Raw genomic sequence first — 16,715 nt, forward strand, 5'->3', positions numbered from 1 at the left:
GCGTGAGGAAAGTTAGGAGAAGGGAGAAAAGAAAAGGAGAAAAGAGAAAAAGAAAAAAGAGAGAGGAAAAGAAAGAGAGAGTCGCCGGCAGGATTCGCGGTGACGGTCGCGAGTGGCTCCGGAACGAAGCGTCGCGCACGTGGAACGAGCAGAGGTTAAAAGAACGAGAGTACGATGATTGATTCTGGTGTCGGTCGGCGAGGTTGCCGGAAAGAGATTTTGAAAGTTTGGGAGCTCGGATAGAAAAAGAATTTGGAATGATTTGAGCTCAGCAATGAAAAAAGATTTTTAAAATGCACTTTTAACGTGTGATTTATTTAGATGATTTTTACAAATGTTACACCCGCTCGCATCAACCTCCGCCAGGTTACGAAACCCAGCAGCCGCATCCCAACGCGATATACCGGAACGAACCCCTACAGCGAGGGACGGTAAGCGACACGCTACCGTCCCGGATGCCTCCGCGCACGCCAAATCAAGAGGATGTAGCGGGGAACGCTACCGCGCCAACGTGGCGTTGGGCCCGCGCACCCGTGCGCCATCCCAGCTGCTGGCCGGCGAGCGAAGGGGAAGAGATGGCGGCGCTCGGAGGAACACGGCGGCGCGTAGGCCCGACAACAGCCCGTTGCGGCATTTCTTCTGCCACGCCGTTCGCCTCGGGAAGCTGGAGCCGAGGGCTCACCGAATCCGGACCGCCGCAGCCGCCGCCGGCGATAATGGTGAGAAGGCCACCGTCGGTGCTGCTCCCCGAGCACGCCCTCCGCCGTGGGAGAGGGAACCCGGCCTCCACGGGGAAAAAGGGAGCAGGGACGCCGGTAACACATGTATCCGGCCAGCGGCGCCTGGATCCGCGCCGCCCTCGAATCCTCCCGACTGGCCTGCGCCCCGTCCCCGCCGTCGCTGTCACGCCGGTCCGCCCCCACCACCGCTGCCCCGGCCACCGCGAGGCCCGCCTCCGCACCGCGGCCATGGGAGGGCGCGGGAGGAGGGAGCTGAGGGCCTCGCCGCACCGCAAGCGCGCCGCGGCGAGGCGAGCTGGTGGCCGCGCGTGCACCGCAACGAGGCGAGGCAAGCGCGCCGCTGCGAGCTCCGCGCAAGCACCACCGGCGCCATGGACTCAGGGTCAGAGGTAGGGGACTCGAGCAGAGGAGATGGAGGGGGATGGCGGAGGCGGTGCACCAGGGCACGGCGAGCACGGATGGCAGGGGCACCGCCGCCCGCGAGGTCCGCCGAGGAGAAGCCGATCGAGGAGAGAGAGAGGCTGCGAGGGAGAAGCCGAGGGAGCTGTCAGCGCGGCTGGCGGAGGTCATCGATCGGTGGCCGGAGTGGGGCGTACAGCCGCGACACCACCCCCCCCCCCCCCGGTCTCCGCCATGCGAGCCGATACCTCCTCCAACTCCAACAAGCTGGCAACAACGAGCCGTCCTTGAGGATCATGAGAACACGGTCCGAGAAGCCAACCGCGTGCTGGATTTGGACTGACGGCAACACAGTGTCATCGCCGCCTCCAGCTTGCTGCGCTCCAGTATCAGAGGAAATGGCGTTCAGGGTCCCCGGCTACCACACTGTCCTGAGTACTGGCCGGAAAGATGCTGCATCAGAGACAAAAACATCAACACCAGGCTGATCAACACCTTTAGAAAGGAAACAAACCAAGCGGATTTAGCATGCTTGAATTCACAAACACCCACACACACATTATTCTGCTTGGTGTGATAGTATCAATTCCATATTCAATAAATTTGATTGAAATTCCATATGCTTACTTTTGCTATTAACAGCAGGCTATTGGCAAGCTCACAGGGGCCTCCACTGCCTCCTTCCACCGATGGTTCAGCTCCGGACCCAAGAACACCACCAGCAAGGACTCCGTCGCCGCCGCCTTAGAGTTCAACGACGGGGAGTAGTTCAGCGACGAGGAGAAGTGGTATGAGACCACCGAGAATGTCAGCAACTTCCTGGTCCAATTGCCGCCTGGTTCTGTGTGGAGCTTCAGTGAGTACAAGCACTTCGCGAAGCTCAAGTTTATGGTGCCGGGGAAGCCGGGGGTGGGAAAGAAGTGGGACTTTTGCATAGATTGGTGCAGCAGGTACAGCGATAAGTGGTGGGCGGAGTGGGACAATTGTCAGCCTCGCGGAGGTGGAGGAGCTGGAGCTGGAAGTGGAGGAGGGGAAGGAATCGTGGCGGGGGCCATACATTGGGTTCTTCACGGGGAGCCATTATCACAGGGATGCTATCAGAGTGAAGGTGGACCCGAAGAACAAAGCTGTCCTGATAATGACATTACCAAGGATCAATGTCTCAGACAGAAGGAGTCAGACGAGGAGTAGGTCGTACGAGTAGATTTAATATGTAGGTTGGATTTTCCCCAATTCGTATCTTTGTTTGACTTGCTCTGACTTGCCTGACTTTTGCACGACTTGTCTAGTTTTCGGGATGAATATTTCCCAAAAACAATAACAACCCCAGTGCACATTTGTCTTAGTAGTTCTGTAGTTTTCGGCGCCGCGCACATTTGGCGGTGTGCAACTTGTCTAGTTTTCAACGACCATGAGCCGAAAACTGTCCGCGCCGCGACGCGCCATGCTCTCGCCTCCATGACCGCGGCGCGTAAGCCAAGGGCGGCGGAGGCTACATCCACAGCAGGTACCATGCATTGCCTGTCATCCCGTCCGTCGCAAAAACACTCCTGCTGCACACAGGCCGGCAGAATTACAGAATTATCCTCTTGTTAAGGCAGATAAGGCAACTAAACAAGAGGATAATTCTGTAATTCTGCCGGACTGTGTGCAACAGAGAGCGTTCTTGCGACGGACGAGTAGATGGCAGGCAATGTATGGCACCAGATGGGGATGTAGCCTCCGCCGCCCTCGGCTCACGCGCCGCGGTCATGGAGGCGAGAGCATGGCGCGTCGCGGCGCGGACAGTTTTCGGCTCATAGTCGTCGAAAACTAGACAAATTGCACACCGCCAAATGTGCGCGTCGCCGAAAACTACAGAACTATTAATAACTACTTATACAAATGTGCACTAGGGTTGTTATTGTTCTTGGGAAACATTCATCCCGAAAACTAGACAAGTCGTGCAAAAGTCAGGCAAGTCAGAGCAAGTCAAACAAAGATACGAATTGGGGAAAATCCAACCTACATATTAAACCTACTCGTACGTCCTACTCCTCCGACTCCTCGGACTCCTCGGACTCAAGAGACATTGATCCTTGGTAATGTCATTATCAGGACAGCTTTGTTCTTCGGGTCCACCTTCACTCTGATAGCGTCCCTGTGATAATGGCTCCACGTAAAGAACCCAACGTATGGCCCCCGCCACGATTCCTTCCCCTCCTCCACCTCCAGCTCCCGCTCCTCCACCTCCGCAAGTCTGAATACCAGACAATTATCCCACTCCGCCCACCACTTATCGCTGTACCTGCTGCACCAATCCATGCGAAAGTCCCACTTCTTCCCCACCCCCGCTTCCCCGACACCATAAACTTGAGCTTCGCGAAGTGATTGTACTCCCTGAAGCTCCACACAGAACAAGGTGACAATTAGACCAGAAAGTCGCTGACATTCTAGGTGGTCTCATACCACTCCTCTCCGTCGCTGAACTACTCCCCGTCGCTGAACTCCAAGGCGGCGGCGACGGAGTCCTTGCTGGTGATGTCCTTGGGTCCGGAGCTGAACATCGGTGGAAGGAGGCAATTGAGGCCCCAGTGAGCTTGCCAATAGCCTGCTGTTAATAGCAAAAGCAAGCATATGGAATTTCAATCAAATTTACTGAATATGGAATGCATACTATCACACCAAGCAGAATAATGAGGTGGAGTAACCAACCATTTAAGTAAAAAGAGTATTGCTTGCGTATCATGTAATCAATTAGAACTTGTACAGCAGTCATTTCAACACACGGTTACCAATGTATGTGCATGTTCATTTAGCTATGTTACATCAGCTCAGATTGGACCATAGTACATAAATTAATTCGCAGAACTAAGTAAACCACAAAACACACAGTAAAGCAAGTTATCATATTTCTACCACTAATTGTCAAATCAGTTTACTGCAAACAAATCACTACAGAAAAAAACAAGAAAATATTAGCTCAAGGATACAGCATTGTGAGTTTATCATATATACCTTGGCAGCACCAGTGCTGCTGGGAATGATGTTGAAGCTGGCGGCCCTTCCACCTCTCCAGTCCATGGCTGACGGCCCGTCAACAGTCTTCTGGGTGGCTGGCATAGAAGTATGGTGCTGTCATTTTACAGCCAACTACAAGCACCTTCCCAATAATGCCAGTACAGTACAGAAGATTGGTCAACAGAAGAAAAAAAAAACTCACCAGCGATGGCATGAACAGGGGCATCTTTGCTTGGAGCAGAGATTATCTTTGGGCACCACCCTATTATTTAAAGGAAAATGCAGCTATCAGAAACAGGCAATTGGAACTTAGAGAAAGCATTAGAAAATATGTAGAAGAGGGAAAATCACACAGCTCAAAAATAATTTCCTGAGAAGTATAGCGATTGAGTATAGACTACATGTATTTTCCTAATCATGACACTACCTTGTTTCAGCCTCCCAGTATCTATGCTCACAACAACAAAAACTAATAGACATTATACAAACCGGTATGACTAAACAAGAGTAAATTCCAAATCTCAGATTACTACAGCATGTCAGAAGCAAATGATCAGCTCAATTGGGGAACCAAGAAGCTACCATTAAGCACAGGCCAGACATATTGCAAGTTAATAAATACGAAAAATTACTCCTAAAAATTAAGACACCATTTTGTTAACCCCAACTAATTTGTCATCCCTGCAAGCATGAATCCCCCCAAATGCATACATTCAGAAACTAGAGAGAACATAAGCATATAATACACAAACAAACTAAAAACTTTCTACAACAGCCATAGAACTATCAAGCAGCACCTATACCTTCAAGTGAGCAGCAGCCTTCTCCTTGTCAGTGAAGACACCAGTGGACTCCACGACATAGTCAGCACCAGCCTCACCGCACGGGATCTCCTCCGGGTTCCTTTAAAATTGTGGCAACTCAAACATCAGCCCACAACATGAACAGAAAGCTTAACCCATCTCTGAATGAAGCAGTAACAGGGGCTACCTGATGCCGAAGACAGTGACCAGCTTCTCACCGAAGAGAAGGGTCTTGGAGTCCTTGATGCTGATGTCACTATGCTTGCAGTGGCCGTGCATGGTGTCGTACTTGAACATGTAGGTCTACACAGGACAGGGGTAGCACAGAAATCATGAGCACAGCACACAGAATTCACAGCGCAGTACCCTATCAAGACTATGCACAGAGCAAAGCAATACATCTGAAGCTGCGCATATCCACAAAACTAAGCACAAAGCGAAGCACTAAATCTCAAGCTGCACATATCCACTGCCAGGATAGATAATTACCAGTGAGCTTGCCAATAGCCTGCAACATGTTAATAGCAAAAGTAAGCATATGGAATTTCAATCAAATTTACTGAATATGGAATGGATACTATCACACATAGCAGAATAATGAGGTGGAGTAACCAACCATTTAAGTAAAAAGAGTATTTCTTGCGTATCATGTAATCAATTAGAACTTGTACAGCAATCATTTCAACACACGGTTACCAATGTATGTGCATGTTCATTTAGCTATGTTACATCAGCTCAGATTGGACCACAGTACATAAATTAATTCACAGAACTAAGTAAACCACATAACACAGTAAAGCATGTTATCACATTTCTACCACTAATTGTCAGCCAAACCAGTAGTTCAAATCTGTTTTTTTTGCAAACAGTAACTGCAGAAAAAAGCAAGGAAATATTAGCTCCCAGCATACAACATTGCGAGCTTATCATATACCTTGGCAGCACCAGTGAAGCTGGCAGCCCTGCCACCTCTCCAGTCCTTGGCAGATGGCCCATAAACAGTCTTCTGGGTGGCTGACATGGAAGTATGATGCTGTCATTTTACAGCCAACGACAAGCACCTTCCCAATAATGCCAGTACAGTACAGAAGATTGGTCAACAGCAAAAAAAAAAACTCACCTGCGATGGCATGAACCGGGGCATCTTTGCTTGGAGCAGAGATTACGTTTTTGGCACAACCCTATTATTTAAAGGAAAAATGCAGCTATCAGAAACAGGCAATTGGAACTTAGAGAAAGCATCAGAATATATGTGAAAATCACACAGCTCAAAAATAAATTCTTGAGAAGTATAGCGAATGAGTATAGACTACATGTATTTTTCTAATCATGACACTAAACTACCTTGTTTCAGTCTCCCAGTATCTATGCTCACAACAACAAAAACTAATAGACATTATACAAACAGTTATGACTAAACAAGAGTAAATTCCAAATCTCAGATTACTACAGCATGTCAGAAGCAAATGATCAGCTCAATTGGGGAACCAAGAAGCTACCATTAAGCACAGGCCTGACATATTGCAAGTTAATAAATACGAAAAAATTACTCCTAAAAATTAAGACACCATTTTGTTAACCCCAACTAATTTGTCATCCCTGCAAGCATGAATCCCCCCAAATGCATACATTCAGAAACTAGAGAGAACATAAGCATATAATACACAAACAAACTAAAAACTTTCTACAACAGCCATAGAACTATCAAGCAGCAACTATACCTTCAAGAGAGCCGCAGCCTTCTTGTCTATGAAGACACTTGTGGACTCCACAACATAGTCGGCATGCTCTCTCTGGAGGGCGACCCGGGCCACGAGCCTGCCGATCCTTCCGAATCCTGAGCCCAATCACAGAGGCAGACGAGCAGAAACCCGCTTAGATCAGTCCAGATTCAACGATAGACGGACCAAATGAGCACGAACTGCAAGCACAGGGCACAAACTCACCGTTGATTCCGATCTTAACCTTGCCTGCATCCCCAAATCCAGCCAGCGAAATGAAAAGCGAAAGCAAAAAAGTCAGCAAAAACCGTATCGGCCAGATCGTAAATGGAGCGGAAGAGAGGAGCAGCTAGGAGGAAGCGAGGAATTACCCATGGCGACTGTTTGCTGGGACGACGACGAGAGGGGGATAGGAGATGACGGTCTTGCTGCTGCAGCAGCTGCGGCGGCGGCGGCGGCGCGAGGGCGAGAGACGACGCGAGCGGCGTAGGGGAGGCCTCGGTCTAGGGTTTGGGGGAGCTTTATAGTGAGTGGCGGCGCTGAGGGTTTCGCTTCTAGGGCTGCCCGGTTTGGGCTGGGCCTTATGATGGGCTTCGTTCGTTTACGCGGGATGTTTCGGCCCAGGGAGCGTCATTTAAGTTGCTGGAATTACTCTTTTGTGGCAAGCCATCTTTGAAAATGTCTTTTGGCTTGTTTCAACTTTACGATTGAAATTCATTCAACTATGAGATTATATTAGTACCTAAAAGTTACAGATTTTGGAATTTCTTTTTCATTGACTCTATTTGTTGGAGTATCTGATTTCCGAAGTTTTGAGCTGACTGAACATTTCAGCATGCTCACAGGGTCGGAACTCTGAAGTTGATTCTACAGTAACCATCCGCTAATTATAGATTAATCATAAATTAATTAGACTTATTAGATTCTTCTCGTGATTTACAATCCACCCGTGCAAAAAAAATTATGAATAGATTTTATTTAACACTCCTAAATAGTAAGATTCGCTTTCAAAAAAATTTTGCTAAAAGATCTAAACACGGCCTCGGCGACATTTCCTGAAAATGGAGGTGTATGCCTTGTAGCCTGATTGTTGCAGGTATAGCTAGCTGCTCACATTCTGAAAGTTTCAGAAACTTGAGGATGTGGTAATTGATGGAACAGGTACACCCATACGACCTCACTCGCCGAAATAGCTGTGCTACATTGTGAACAGAACAGGTGAAGGAAAATCCGGTTAGCCAACTAGGCAACTACCCGGCCAGCAGCGAAAGAATGATCGAGCAATGTATGCAGGGGAGCTCAGCAGCTGACTGAAGATCCACCACCAAGCTAGGATTACAGGCAGATAGATATCTACAGATGATGTCAGTTAGAGGTAGCTCAGCACAGCTTTCTGAACTGCATGCACCAACTATTCAAGTGTATAGTAAATGAATCCTTTCGCTTATCTTTTCAACCTTCTGAGGCTAGGGGAGAAGTCAACAATTAATGAATTTCTTCGATTCACCAGCAACAGTTTTATTGGAAAAAATAAACTTACAGACTTGGAGGACTATAGGCAACATATACAGGTGTAACAGGCAGAAGCCTCCAACCTTGGGTACCAACAGGGCTCCATGAGCAAACTCACAGCATAGCATTAGATATCTAGATCAATGTAACAGTCTAACAGACAACAGCACAATGCTTTTCTGGAAGATCAATGTAAGAGAAACAACATATTGCATTTCTAGTAGAGCTTTGTAAGATGTAATGGCGCATTGGACTTATAAAGGAATTTTGAACCAATGAAAGACCATAGCTTACATGAATCAAAAGCAAAGGGAGGTGAAAACAAATTACATAATCTTTGTGACTTTTGTGAGCACAGGGAAATATATTACAAAGAAGGATTTAGTCTACAGTTATTGATATAGTTCATGATAACCTTGGCAAGTATGCAAAAGCTGAGATCTAAGAGCTTCTCATTCAACTCTGCTGAACACAGGGAAACCCTTCCATTTATGGTTACCTTGTTTCACTAGCCAGACTTCCCAAATTTTGGCTGAGCATGCAAAAGCCCACAACTATATGCTAGAAGAAGCCGAATGTAAGGTTTTCTCCTTTGGCTCCTTTGGTAAATTAACATTGTATAGTGTTAGATCAGTGTAACAGCACATTAGATTTCTAGAAGGCATTTTAACCAGTCAATCAGGAAAGTAAACTGTGTTATAGGTGCATGAAGGCATGTTTTAATTGTAGGTGCTCGAGGACTGTGCTTCATGACAACCTTGAAAGGCATGAGATGATGAGAAGCTTTTAGGGGAGATCCAAACAAATAATGGAACTTACAAGTATGTGGAAGACACAAGTTATTCATGCTCTGAAAAGGAGGAACATCTTAATGATATGAATACATACTAAAAAAAACATCCAACGTATTTCACATACTTCTTGCTAGATTACTTTTACTATCAGAAGACAGTTTTCTCGACGAGTAAATTAACATTGTATAAAGTTAGATAAATGAAAGAGCATATAGCTTCTAGCCTTCTACCATAGGGAGTTTCAATCCATTCATCAGGACTATCAGTTGAGCTTATGAAACCAAAACTTCATGAAAACATGATTCCTAATTGAAGACAATGGAAGGCTCAGGTACTGTTTCATGATGCTCGGAAATCATGGACAGCTTTTGAGCATAATCTAAAGAAATGACTGCAATTTCAAGTATATGGGCATCCACTTATCAGCATCAACCTCATGAACTGCAAGGTTAGTAACCATAAAGGGCTAGTCCCACTCATGAGAATTTAGATTGATATAAGGCAAACCAGTGTGATTAGGCACAATTGGACTGGTGGGCCGACAACATCACGGACCCTATACCAGCAACAAACAAAAGCAGAAGCACTAAATCAGCAACAGTTTGTAAACCGGCACAGATTATATAGCATCAATTTGCGATAAGGCAAGCAACCAAACAAGGTAGTATCGACTGATCCCATCACGGTAGTATCAATCAAATAAGCAAGGTAGGTAGCCACCAAACAGTGATGAAGGAAACACCGAAACAGATCCACACTTTACATTGCAAAAAGTATTACATTACATGTAGCTAAGCAAAGCATCATCAGCCAGATCCATTAATTAATTGATCGGTCTGTCGATACAAACAGACACACACGCACACAGCATTATCCATCCATTTATCCAAACCCTAGTAGTCACAGGCAGCAGTCCGGAAATGAAATGAAAGCACAGACGAGAAGAGAAGTGACGGGGCAAATTCAAATGAGACAAGATCAGATGATAGAACGCAAACCAAAGCAAATGAAATCGTCAAGCGCGCGGCGGGGGTTTGGGGGTAGTGGGATCGGCGAGGAATCATTTGGCGACGATGCGGCGGATGAAGTCGTCGTAGCGGATGGTGCCGTCGGGCGCGACGTCGACCTCGCGGATCCACTCGTCGAACTCGTGGGGCTCGAGCTTCTCGCCGATGGAGGTGAGGACGTGGCGGAGGTCGGCGACGGAGACGGTGCCGGAGGCGTCCTTGTCGAGGACGCGGAAGGCGTCGCGGAGCGGGCGGTCGAAGGGCTCCGGGCGGAGGTGGGCGCGCATGAGGTCGAGGAAGCGCGGGAAGTCGAAGGGGGCCGTGAGCTTCTCCTGCGCGGCGATGTCGCGGAGCTGCGCCTGCGTGGGGTTGCCGCCGAGGGAGCGCATGAGGACGCCGAGCTCCGAGGGCGCGATGCGGCCGTCGCCGTCGGTGTCGAAGAGCGAGAAGGCCTCCCGCATGGAGGCGATCTGGTCGTCCGTGAGGTCCTTGCCGCCGCCCATGGCGCCGCCGGATCGGGATCGGGGGGGGGGATCTCGCGGCGAGGGGAGGGGAGGGGAGGAGGGATTGATTGGGGGCGGTGGTGGTGGGGAACAGCCAACCAGCGAGCGAGCGGCGAGGGGAATCGGAATCACGCGGTGGGCTAGTGGTGGCGTGCCAGCGGGGAGGGGACGTGGTGGGCTTGGGTGTGGAATTTGGCTCGGGGGCCTCTTGAGCGCGATGGGCTGCGCGCACTTTCAAGATGAGTGATGGGCTGGTAATGGGCGGGCCTGTGGGCCTGTGAGTGGGCTGAGGCCCAGGGGACCGGAACCAGCAGCAGGGCCGAGTTATGGGCCTACTGGGCTCATCCCATCTTGTCGGACCGACCAGAGCAGGAGCACTAGCAAAATCCCATCCTCCACTTGTGTGGGCCCTGGACGCGCGAAGCATTAACTACTCCGCCTCGGTCCCCCTCAAAAAAAAAAAAATACTCCGCGCTCGGTCGATGCTTAGGGCTCTTTTTGGAGAGCTCCGTCCCGAACGGCTCAGCTCCGTACTACAGTAAATAACACTGTAGCGATACTGTTTTTTCTGTTCCGCGCTATAGTGTGGAGCCATACCGTAAATTCAGACCCAAAATAAATTAGGGCTATGTTTGGTTAGCCATCAAATCACAATTTCACAAAATGACGAATATCTGCATGGAGTACTAAATGAAGTCTATTTGTAAAAATTTTTCAAGGATGGGTGTAACTTTTCGAGACGAATCTAATGAGCAAAGTTTCATCATAATTGGCTACAGTGATGCTACAGTGACCGCGCTCAATCATCCCCTGATTGTGCGGTCAAAGACCTCATTAGTTAGAGTAAGTGCTACAGTACCATAATTGTGGAGATAATTTTGTAATTAGACTTTATTTAATACCCTTAATTCGTGGTCAAAATACCAAAAAGTTTTCATCAAAATTTTTTCACAACCCAACCAAACACGGCCTAGAGAACAAATGGAGCCGGTGGAGTTGGGAAAGCGTAGCTCCACCGGCTCCGACTCCGAACAGTTACACTGCGCTACAGTGTCTATAGTAGGTGAAGCCGGAGCACCCGGAGCCCTCTCAAAAGGCCTTAATTTAATGCGGTCACGCCGGGAGGACGCTCCTAATTCGAAATTTGAATCGCGTCCGTCAAAGCATGTCGCGCACACCGCCAACCTTATAGAGATCATCCATGATCCATCCTGCTATTCCCTTCCCTTTCCGGTGAGATCGCCGTACGTGCGGTGCGTGGCCGGCACGTGCCCCGCCACCCACCGCCGTGGGGTCGGGGCGCCTCCGCCTGTTTGAATTTAGTTACCGCAGCAGCGACCTGTTTCTTTTTTCTTAAAAAAAAACTTAACCTGCGGTTAGTAATTACCGTGCCACGGCGGCCGGCGCTAGTCTGGTTTCCCACCGTGGTCGTCTCCCCTGCACACCTCCGCGGCTTGTACAAGCAGCAAGCAGCGCCTGCGCCGATGCCCGGTCGGCGACCAGCCAGCCACGGCGTCGCGTGGTGGTGTACGCTGGACCCGTGTACGTACGTACGTAGCAGCGAGCAAGACGCCGCCGCATCTACCGTGCTCCAAGGATGCAATGCCATTCTTCCTGCAACGAGTCCTCCAACAAAGACACGCATGCATCTCCTGTGATTCTACAATGATTTTACAGGGTGTTTGAATCCAAGCACTAATGTCCAAAAGTACTAAAAATTAGTACTAGCCCATTCAAATAGGAGTACTAATGAGGTGAGCTAAATTTAAATAAGACTAAAAAATTTAAACATTACGTGATTAAGTTTAGCATCCAAGCAACTTTAGCCCATCCAAATAGTGAAATAGAACTAAGCTAATTTCATTCTTGATTTCACTTTTTTTTAAGAAAAAAATACTCCTCGTTACATTTTCACCCACACTCTGTTCGGCTGCAACCAGCCAATAGTTTTTTCTCACACACCAAATTAGCACCAGCCACCAGCACCAGCTAGACAACAATATTTTTCTCTCATAACAAATCAGCACCAGCCACAGTCAGCCGAACATAATTAAATATCTTTTTTTGCAAAGGAAAGATGGTGCCAAATGTCCTCACGACCTTTTTTATTGTCTTTATACACAAAAAAACAACACTAGTCTCGAACTTCATATTCTTTTCACGTCCCGGTCCTAATGTGACGCACAAGAGACCACGCCCACACCGATCTTGAGCAGTGTACTTCCACGCTGATACAGTCTCTGATCCGTCGTTTTGTATCCTTGTAGCTCTGCACCACCAGCATCATCATGGTACCAGCTACAATCCCTTTTCCACCTTTTTTACTATCCATCCAAACGCCTTTCGAGTTTCCCAACTTTTGACTCCCCCGCTTTTTACCGTGAACCCCCTATAAACCTCCCGATTCCCACGCCTCCACCCACCCGGCGGCAGGCGCCCAAGAACTCAGTTCTCACCACTCACCAGTGCCACTGCGACAGTGACAGTCCCCGCTCCCTCTCTCCCGGCCATGGCGTCCAGGCGCTCGCTCCCCCGGCTGCTCATCCACCTCCTGCTCCTGCTCCTCTCCGCGGCCGCCGCCGCGGAGGCGTCGTCCCCGCGCAGCGCGGAGGTGGACGCGCTCATGGAGCTCAAGGCGGCGCTGGACCCCTCGGGCCGCGCGCTCGCCTCGTGGGCGGGCGGCGGCGACCCCTGCGGCCGCGGGGACTACTTCGAGGGCGTCTCCTGCGACGCGCGCGGCAGGGTCGCCGCCATCGCGCTGCAGGGGAAGGGGCTCGCCGGCACCGTCCCGCCCGCGCTCGCCATGCTCCCGGGCCTCACCGGCCTCTACCTCCACTACAACGACCTCCGCGGGGACATCCCGCGGGAGCTCGCCGGCCTCCCGGACCTCGCTGAGCTCTACCTCGGCGTCAACAACCTGTCCGGCGCCATCCCCGCCGAGCTCGGCCGGCTCCGCAGCCTCCAAGGTGACCTGGCTCTTCTTCGACTCGACTGCCTTGGGTGTCTCATGTCTGGGGCTAGCTAGCTACCCAATTTGAAATGCTGAGTAGGAGTATTTGCCTATTTGGAGTTCCATGTGTGCATTCACGCGCCTCAATAGTTAGTTCAACCGAGTTGCTTCCATTTATGGGTAAAACTTGTGGAAATTTGAATTTGAATTTGGGCTAGTGAACACACAAAATTCGTTTGTTAGGGAAATTATTTTTTATCTTATTATTGTGGCCTCCAGAGCTTTGAACTGACAGCAGGAAAGTTCAATTTCTCGTGCACGTGCTGCTCAAAATGCCGTTCTTTCACATACTCAGCCAGGGCATGCCCTTTCTCATTCGTTCAAAACATTGTGCTTCCTCTGTCGTGACTGTTGACTCTCGAGTGCTGATTGCCTGCCTAGAGGCTCAGGACAGCACCACATGACTGAAGCGACACAAAGGTTGTTTTTTTCTCAGTACATTTTGGCCTTTTGTGGATTTGATTGTACGGCTAATTTGATGTACTATGAATCATGACATCCCATCTTTACTCCCTACCTCTTGTACTGAGGCCTAAAGCTTGTTATTACTGACACAAAAAGATGCTTGGATTCTGCTCAAGGAATTCTGTTAATGTGTTGGTTTTGCTCCACCAGAGCTCTGCAATTACACTGCTCCTACAGCTTTGCTCCTGTTGATCTACAGCTCATAATTGACATTACTTCTCTGTCTGCTTCAGGATCAAACTAGCCTGCCCAAAATCAGTAGACCAACCTACCCAAAGTTAATTTGCAGCAATAAGTGTCCGCCTCTAATGGTAGTTAGCTCAAAAAGGTTCCTTTCTTTGTGCAGTACTGCAGCTCGGCTACAATCAGTTGTCAGGGAGCATCCCAACTCAGCTGGGTCGGCTAAAGAAGCTCACTGTTCTTGCCCTTCAGTCCAACCAGCTCACTGGCGCAATACCCGCATCCCTCGGGGACTTGCCGGCACTGACACGGCTGGACTTGAGCTCCAATCAACTCTTTGGCTCCATTCCTTCCAAGCTTGCTGAGATACCTCAGCTTTTGACACTGGACCTCCGGAACAACACGCTTTCAGGAAGTGTTCCATCTGGTAATTAATTAGTACAACTCAGGAATGGTGTTCTTTCTTGATGTCACTGCCCACTTTCTTTGTTATCTGAAAAAAAGAATCTGATGATGTAGGTCTGAAGAAGTTGCATGAGGGATTTCACTACGAGAACAATTCAGAGCTATGTGGAGCTCAATTCGATTCTCTGAAAGCTTGTCCTGACGACGGCAATGACGATGGCAAAATGCCCCATAAACCCGAATCAACCTCTGTCAAGCCCCAACAAATTCAAAAGACAGCTGACCTCAACAGAAATTGCGACACAGGAGGTTGCTCAAGATCTTCGACGCTCTCTGCAGGGGCTGTTATTGCTGGAACAATCATCATTGTAGCCGGAGCAGCAGCCTGCGGCCTGTCTGTGTTCTCATGGCACCGTCGCCAGAAACAGAAGGTTGGCAGTTCAGTTGAGCATTTGGAAGGCCGGCTTAGCCTGGACCAGTCAAAGGAAACATGTCAGAGAAGTGCCTCCTCACTGATCAATGTTGAGTACTCCAGTGGCTGGGACACTTCATCTGAGGGGTCACAGCATGGAGTGAGGCTGTCATCGGAGGGCTCACCAAGTGTGAGGTTCAATCTTGAGGAGGTGGAGTGTGCGACACAGTACTTCTCGGATGTGAACTTACTTGGCAAGAGCAATTTCGCAGCGACATACAAGGGGATCATGCGGGATGGCTCAGTTGTCGCGGTGAAGAGCATCAACAAGAGCAGCTGCAAATCGGAGGAGGCCGACTTCCTGAAAGGCCTCCGAATGCTCACGTCGCTGCGGCATGATAACCTTGTTGGTCTGAGGGGCTTCTGCCGGTCCCGGGCACGAGGGGAATGCTTCCTCGTCTATGAATTCATGGCGAATGGGAGCCTTTCGCAGTATCTTGATGTCAAGGAGGGCGATGCGACCGTCCTCGACTGGGCCACTCGGGTCTCCATCATCAAGGGCATTGCCAAAGGTATGCATAATTCAGCATATCCATTTCGATATCTATTAGTATTATAGGATCAGCACTTGGTAGTGTGTGTACTACTAGCAGTTTGCACAATACATTATGCTGATATGCAAAATCTCTTGAATTGTTCAGGCATTGACTACCTCCACAGCAGCAAGCCACACAAGCCCCCTCTCGTCCACCAGAGCATCTCTGCGGACAAGGTCCTGCTGGACCACCTGTTCACCCCACGCCTCGCCGGCGCGGGCCTGCACAAGCTCCTGGCCGACGACGTGGTGTTCTCGTCGCTCAAGGACAGCGCGGCCATGGGGTACCTCTCGCCGGAGTACACCACCACGGGGCGGTCCACCGACAAGAGCGACGTGTACGCGTTCGGCGTGGTGGTGCTGCAGGCACTGACGGGGCGGCGCGCCGTGTCGTCGCACCTCCGGCTGGGCGCCGAGTCCGGGAGGCTGGACGACCTCGTGGACCCGCGCCTCGGCGGCCGGTTCTCGCGGGCCGAGGCCGCCAAGCTCGCCGGCGTCGCGCTGCTGTGCACCGCCGAGGCGCCCGCCCAGCGCCCCGCCATGGCGGCCGTGCTGCAGCAGCTAGGCACCAGCCAGTGAAGTACGACGGGCGTTGCTTTTCAGAGACCGCCTTCTGATATTACTACTTGTTAGCTGCCATTGTTTGAGTTGCAGCTCCTTCCTCAGGAGCTTGCTTGTAGTGGGCCGTTGCCTCGTTTAATTTATTTACCTGTAGAAGTAGTTTGGGGCACAATCTGCTGTTTGGAACGAAGGAATTTCCTCATGGAGATCGCTGGTTGGCTTGTTCGACGACGACCAACGCATGGATGCATGTAGTACACAGTTGCTACAAATTAAACAGTACTCCCTCCGTTCTAAAATATAGGTTGTTTTAGATTTTTTTGATTCATAGTGTTTGCTATACACCTAGATATAATATATGTCTATGTACATAGCAAAATATATAAATTTAAAAAAGTTAAAATCACCTATATTTTGGAACGGAGGGAGTAGATCCGAGCTTGGTGGTCCCAAGTCCCGATTGTTTTTGGTCTCACACAAAACTAGCGCTGCACTCCTACCAACGGCTAGTGATCGGCTACTAGCTTGCTAGATTTTTTTAAGATAACGGAATTACATTCCGGCCTCTACGGTAACGCACACAGCTAAAGCCTCTGCGTGACCACACA

General features: G+C 49.5%; 2 protein-coding genes and 1 pseudogene across 2 annotated transcripts; 1 reads left to right on the plus strand and 2 right to left on the minus strand.

Moving 5' to 3' along the window:
- Window positions 1-1,342: 1,342 nt before the first annotated feature.
- On the minus strand, window positions 1,343-7,182 carry LOC120678368 (annotated as a pseudogene).
- A 2,514-nt stretch (window positions 7,183-9,696) lies between these two features.
- Window positions 9,697-10,568, minus strand: LOC120679413 (probable calcium-binding protein CML7). Its single transcript, XM_039960998.1, has one exon. The coding sequence runs from the start codon at window positions 10,477-10,479 to the stop codon at window positions 10,030-10,032; it is 450 nt and encodes a 149-aa protein (XP_039816932.1). The 5' UTR covers window positions 10,480-10,568; the 3' UTR covers window positions 9,697-10,029.
- A 2,361-nt stretch (window positions 10,569-12,929) lies between these two features.
- LOC120679285 (LRR receptor kinase BAK1-like) lies at window positions 12,930-16,406 on the plus strand. The gene is made up of 4 exons (XM_039960830.1): window positions 12,930-13,445; window positions 14,301-14,561; window positions 14,654-15,523; window positions 15,653-16,406. Exons 1-4 carry the CDS (start codon window positions 12,989-12,991, stop codon window positions 16,123-16,125), a joined length of 2,061 nt encoding a protein of 686 aa, XP_039816764.1. The 5' UTR covers window positions 12,930-12,988; the 3' UTR covers window positions 16,126-16,406.
- The last annotated feature ends 309 nt before the right edge of the window (window positions 16,407-16,715 follow it).

This window comes from Panicum virgatum, chromosome 6N (assembly GCF_016808335.1).
Source record: "Panicum virgatum strain AP13 chromosome 6N, P.virgatum_v5, whole genome shotgun sequence".
Taxonomy (NCBI): Eukaryota; Viridiplantae; Streptophyta; class Magnoliopsida; order Poales; family Poaceae; genus Panicum; species Panicum virgatum.

Coding starts and splice junctions, on each gene's coding strand:
- LOC120679413 (XM_039960998.1), bottom strand. CDS start 10,479: ATGGGCGGCGGCAAGGACCTCACGGACGACCAGATCGCCTCCATGCGG.
- LOC120679285 (XM_039960830.1), top strand. CDS start 12,989: ATGGCGTCCAGGCGCTCGCTCCCCCGGCTGCTCATCCACCTCCTGCTC. Junction 14,562..14,653: donor TTCAGGAAGTGTTCCATCTG/GTAATTAATTAG, acceptor CTGATGATGTAG/GTCTGAAGAAGTTGCATGAG. Junction 15,524..15,652: donor CATCAAGGGCATTGCCAAAG/GTATGCATAATT, acceptor TGAATTGTTCAG/GCATTGACTACCTCCACAGC.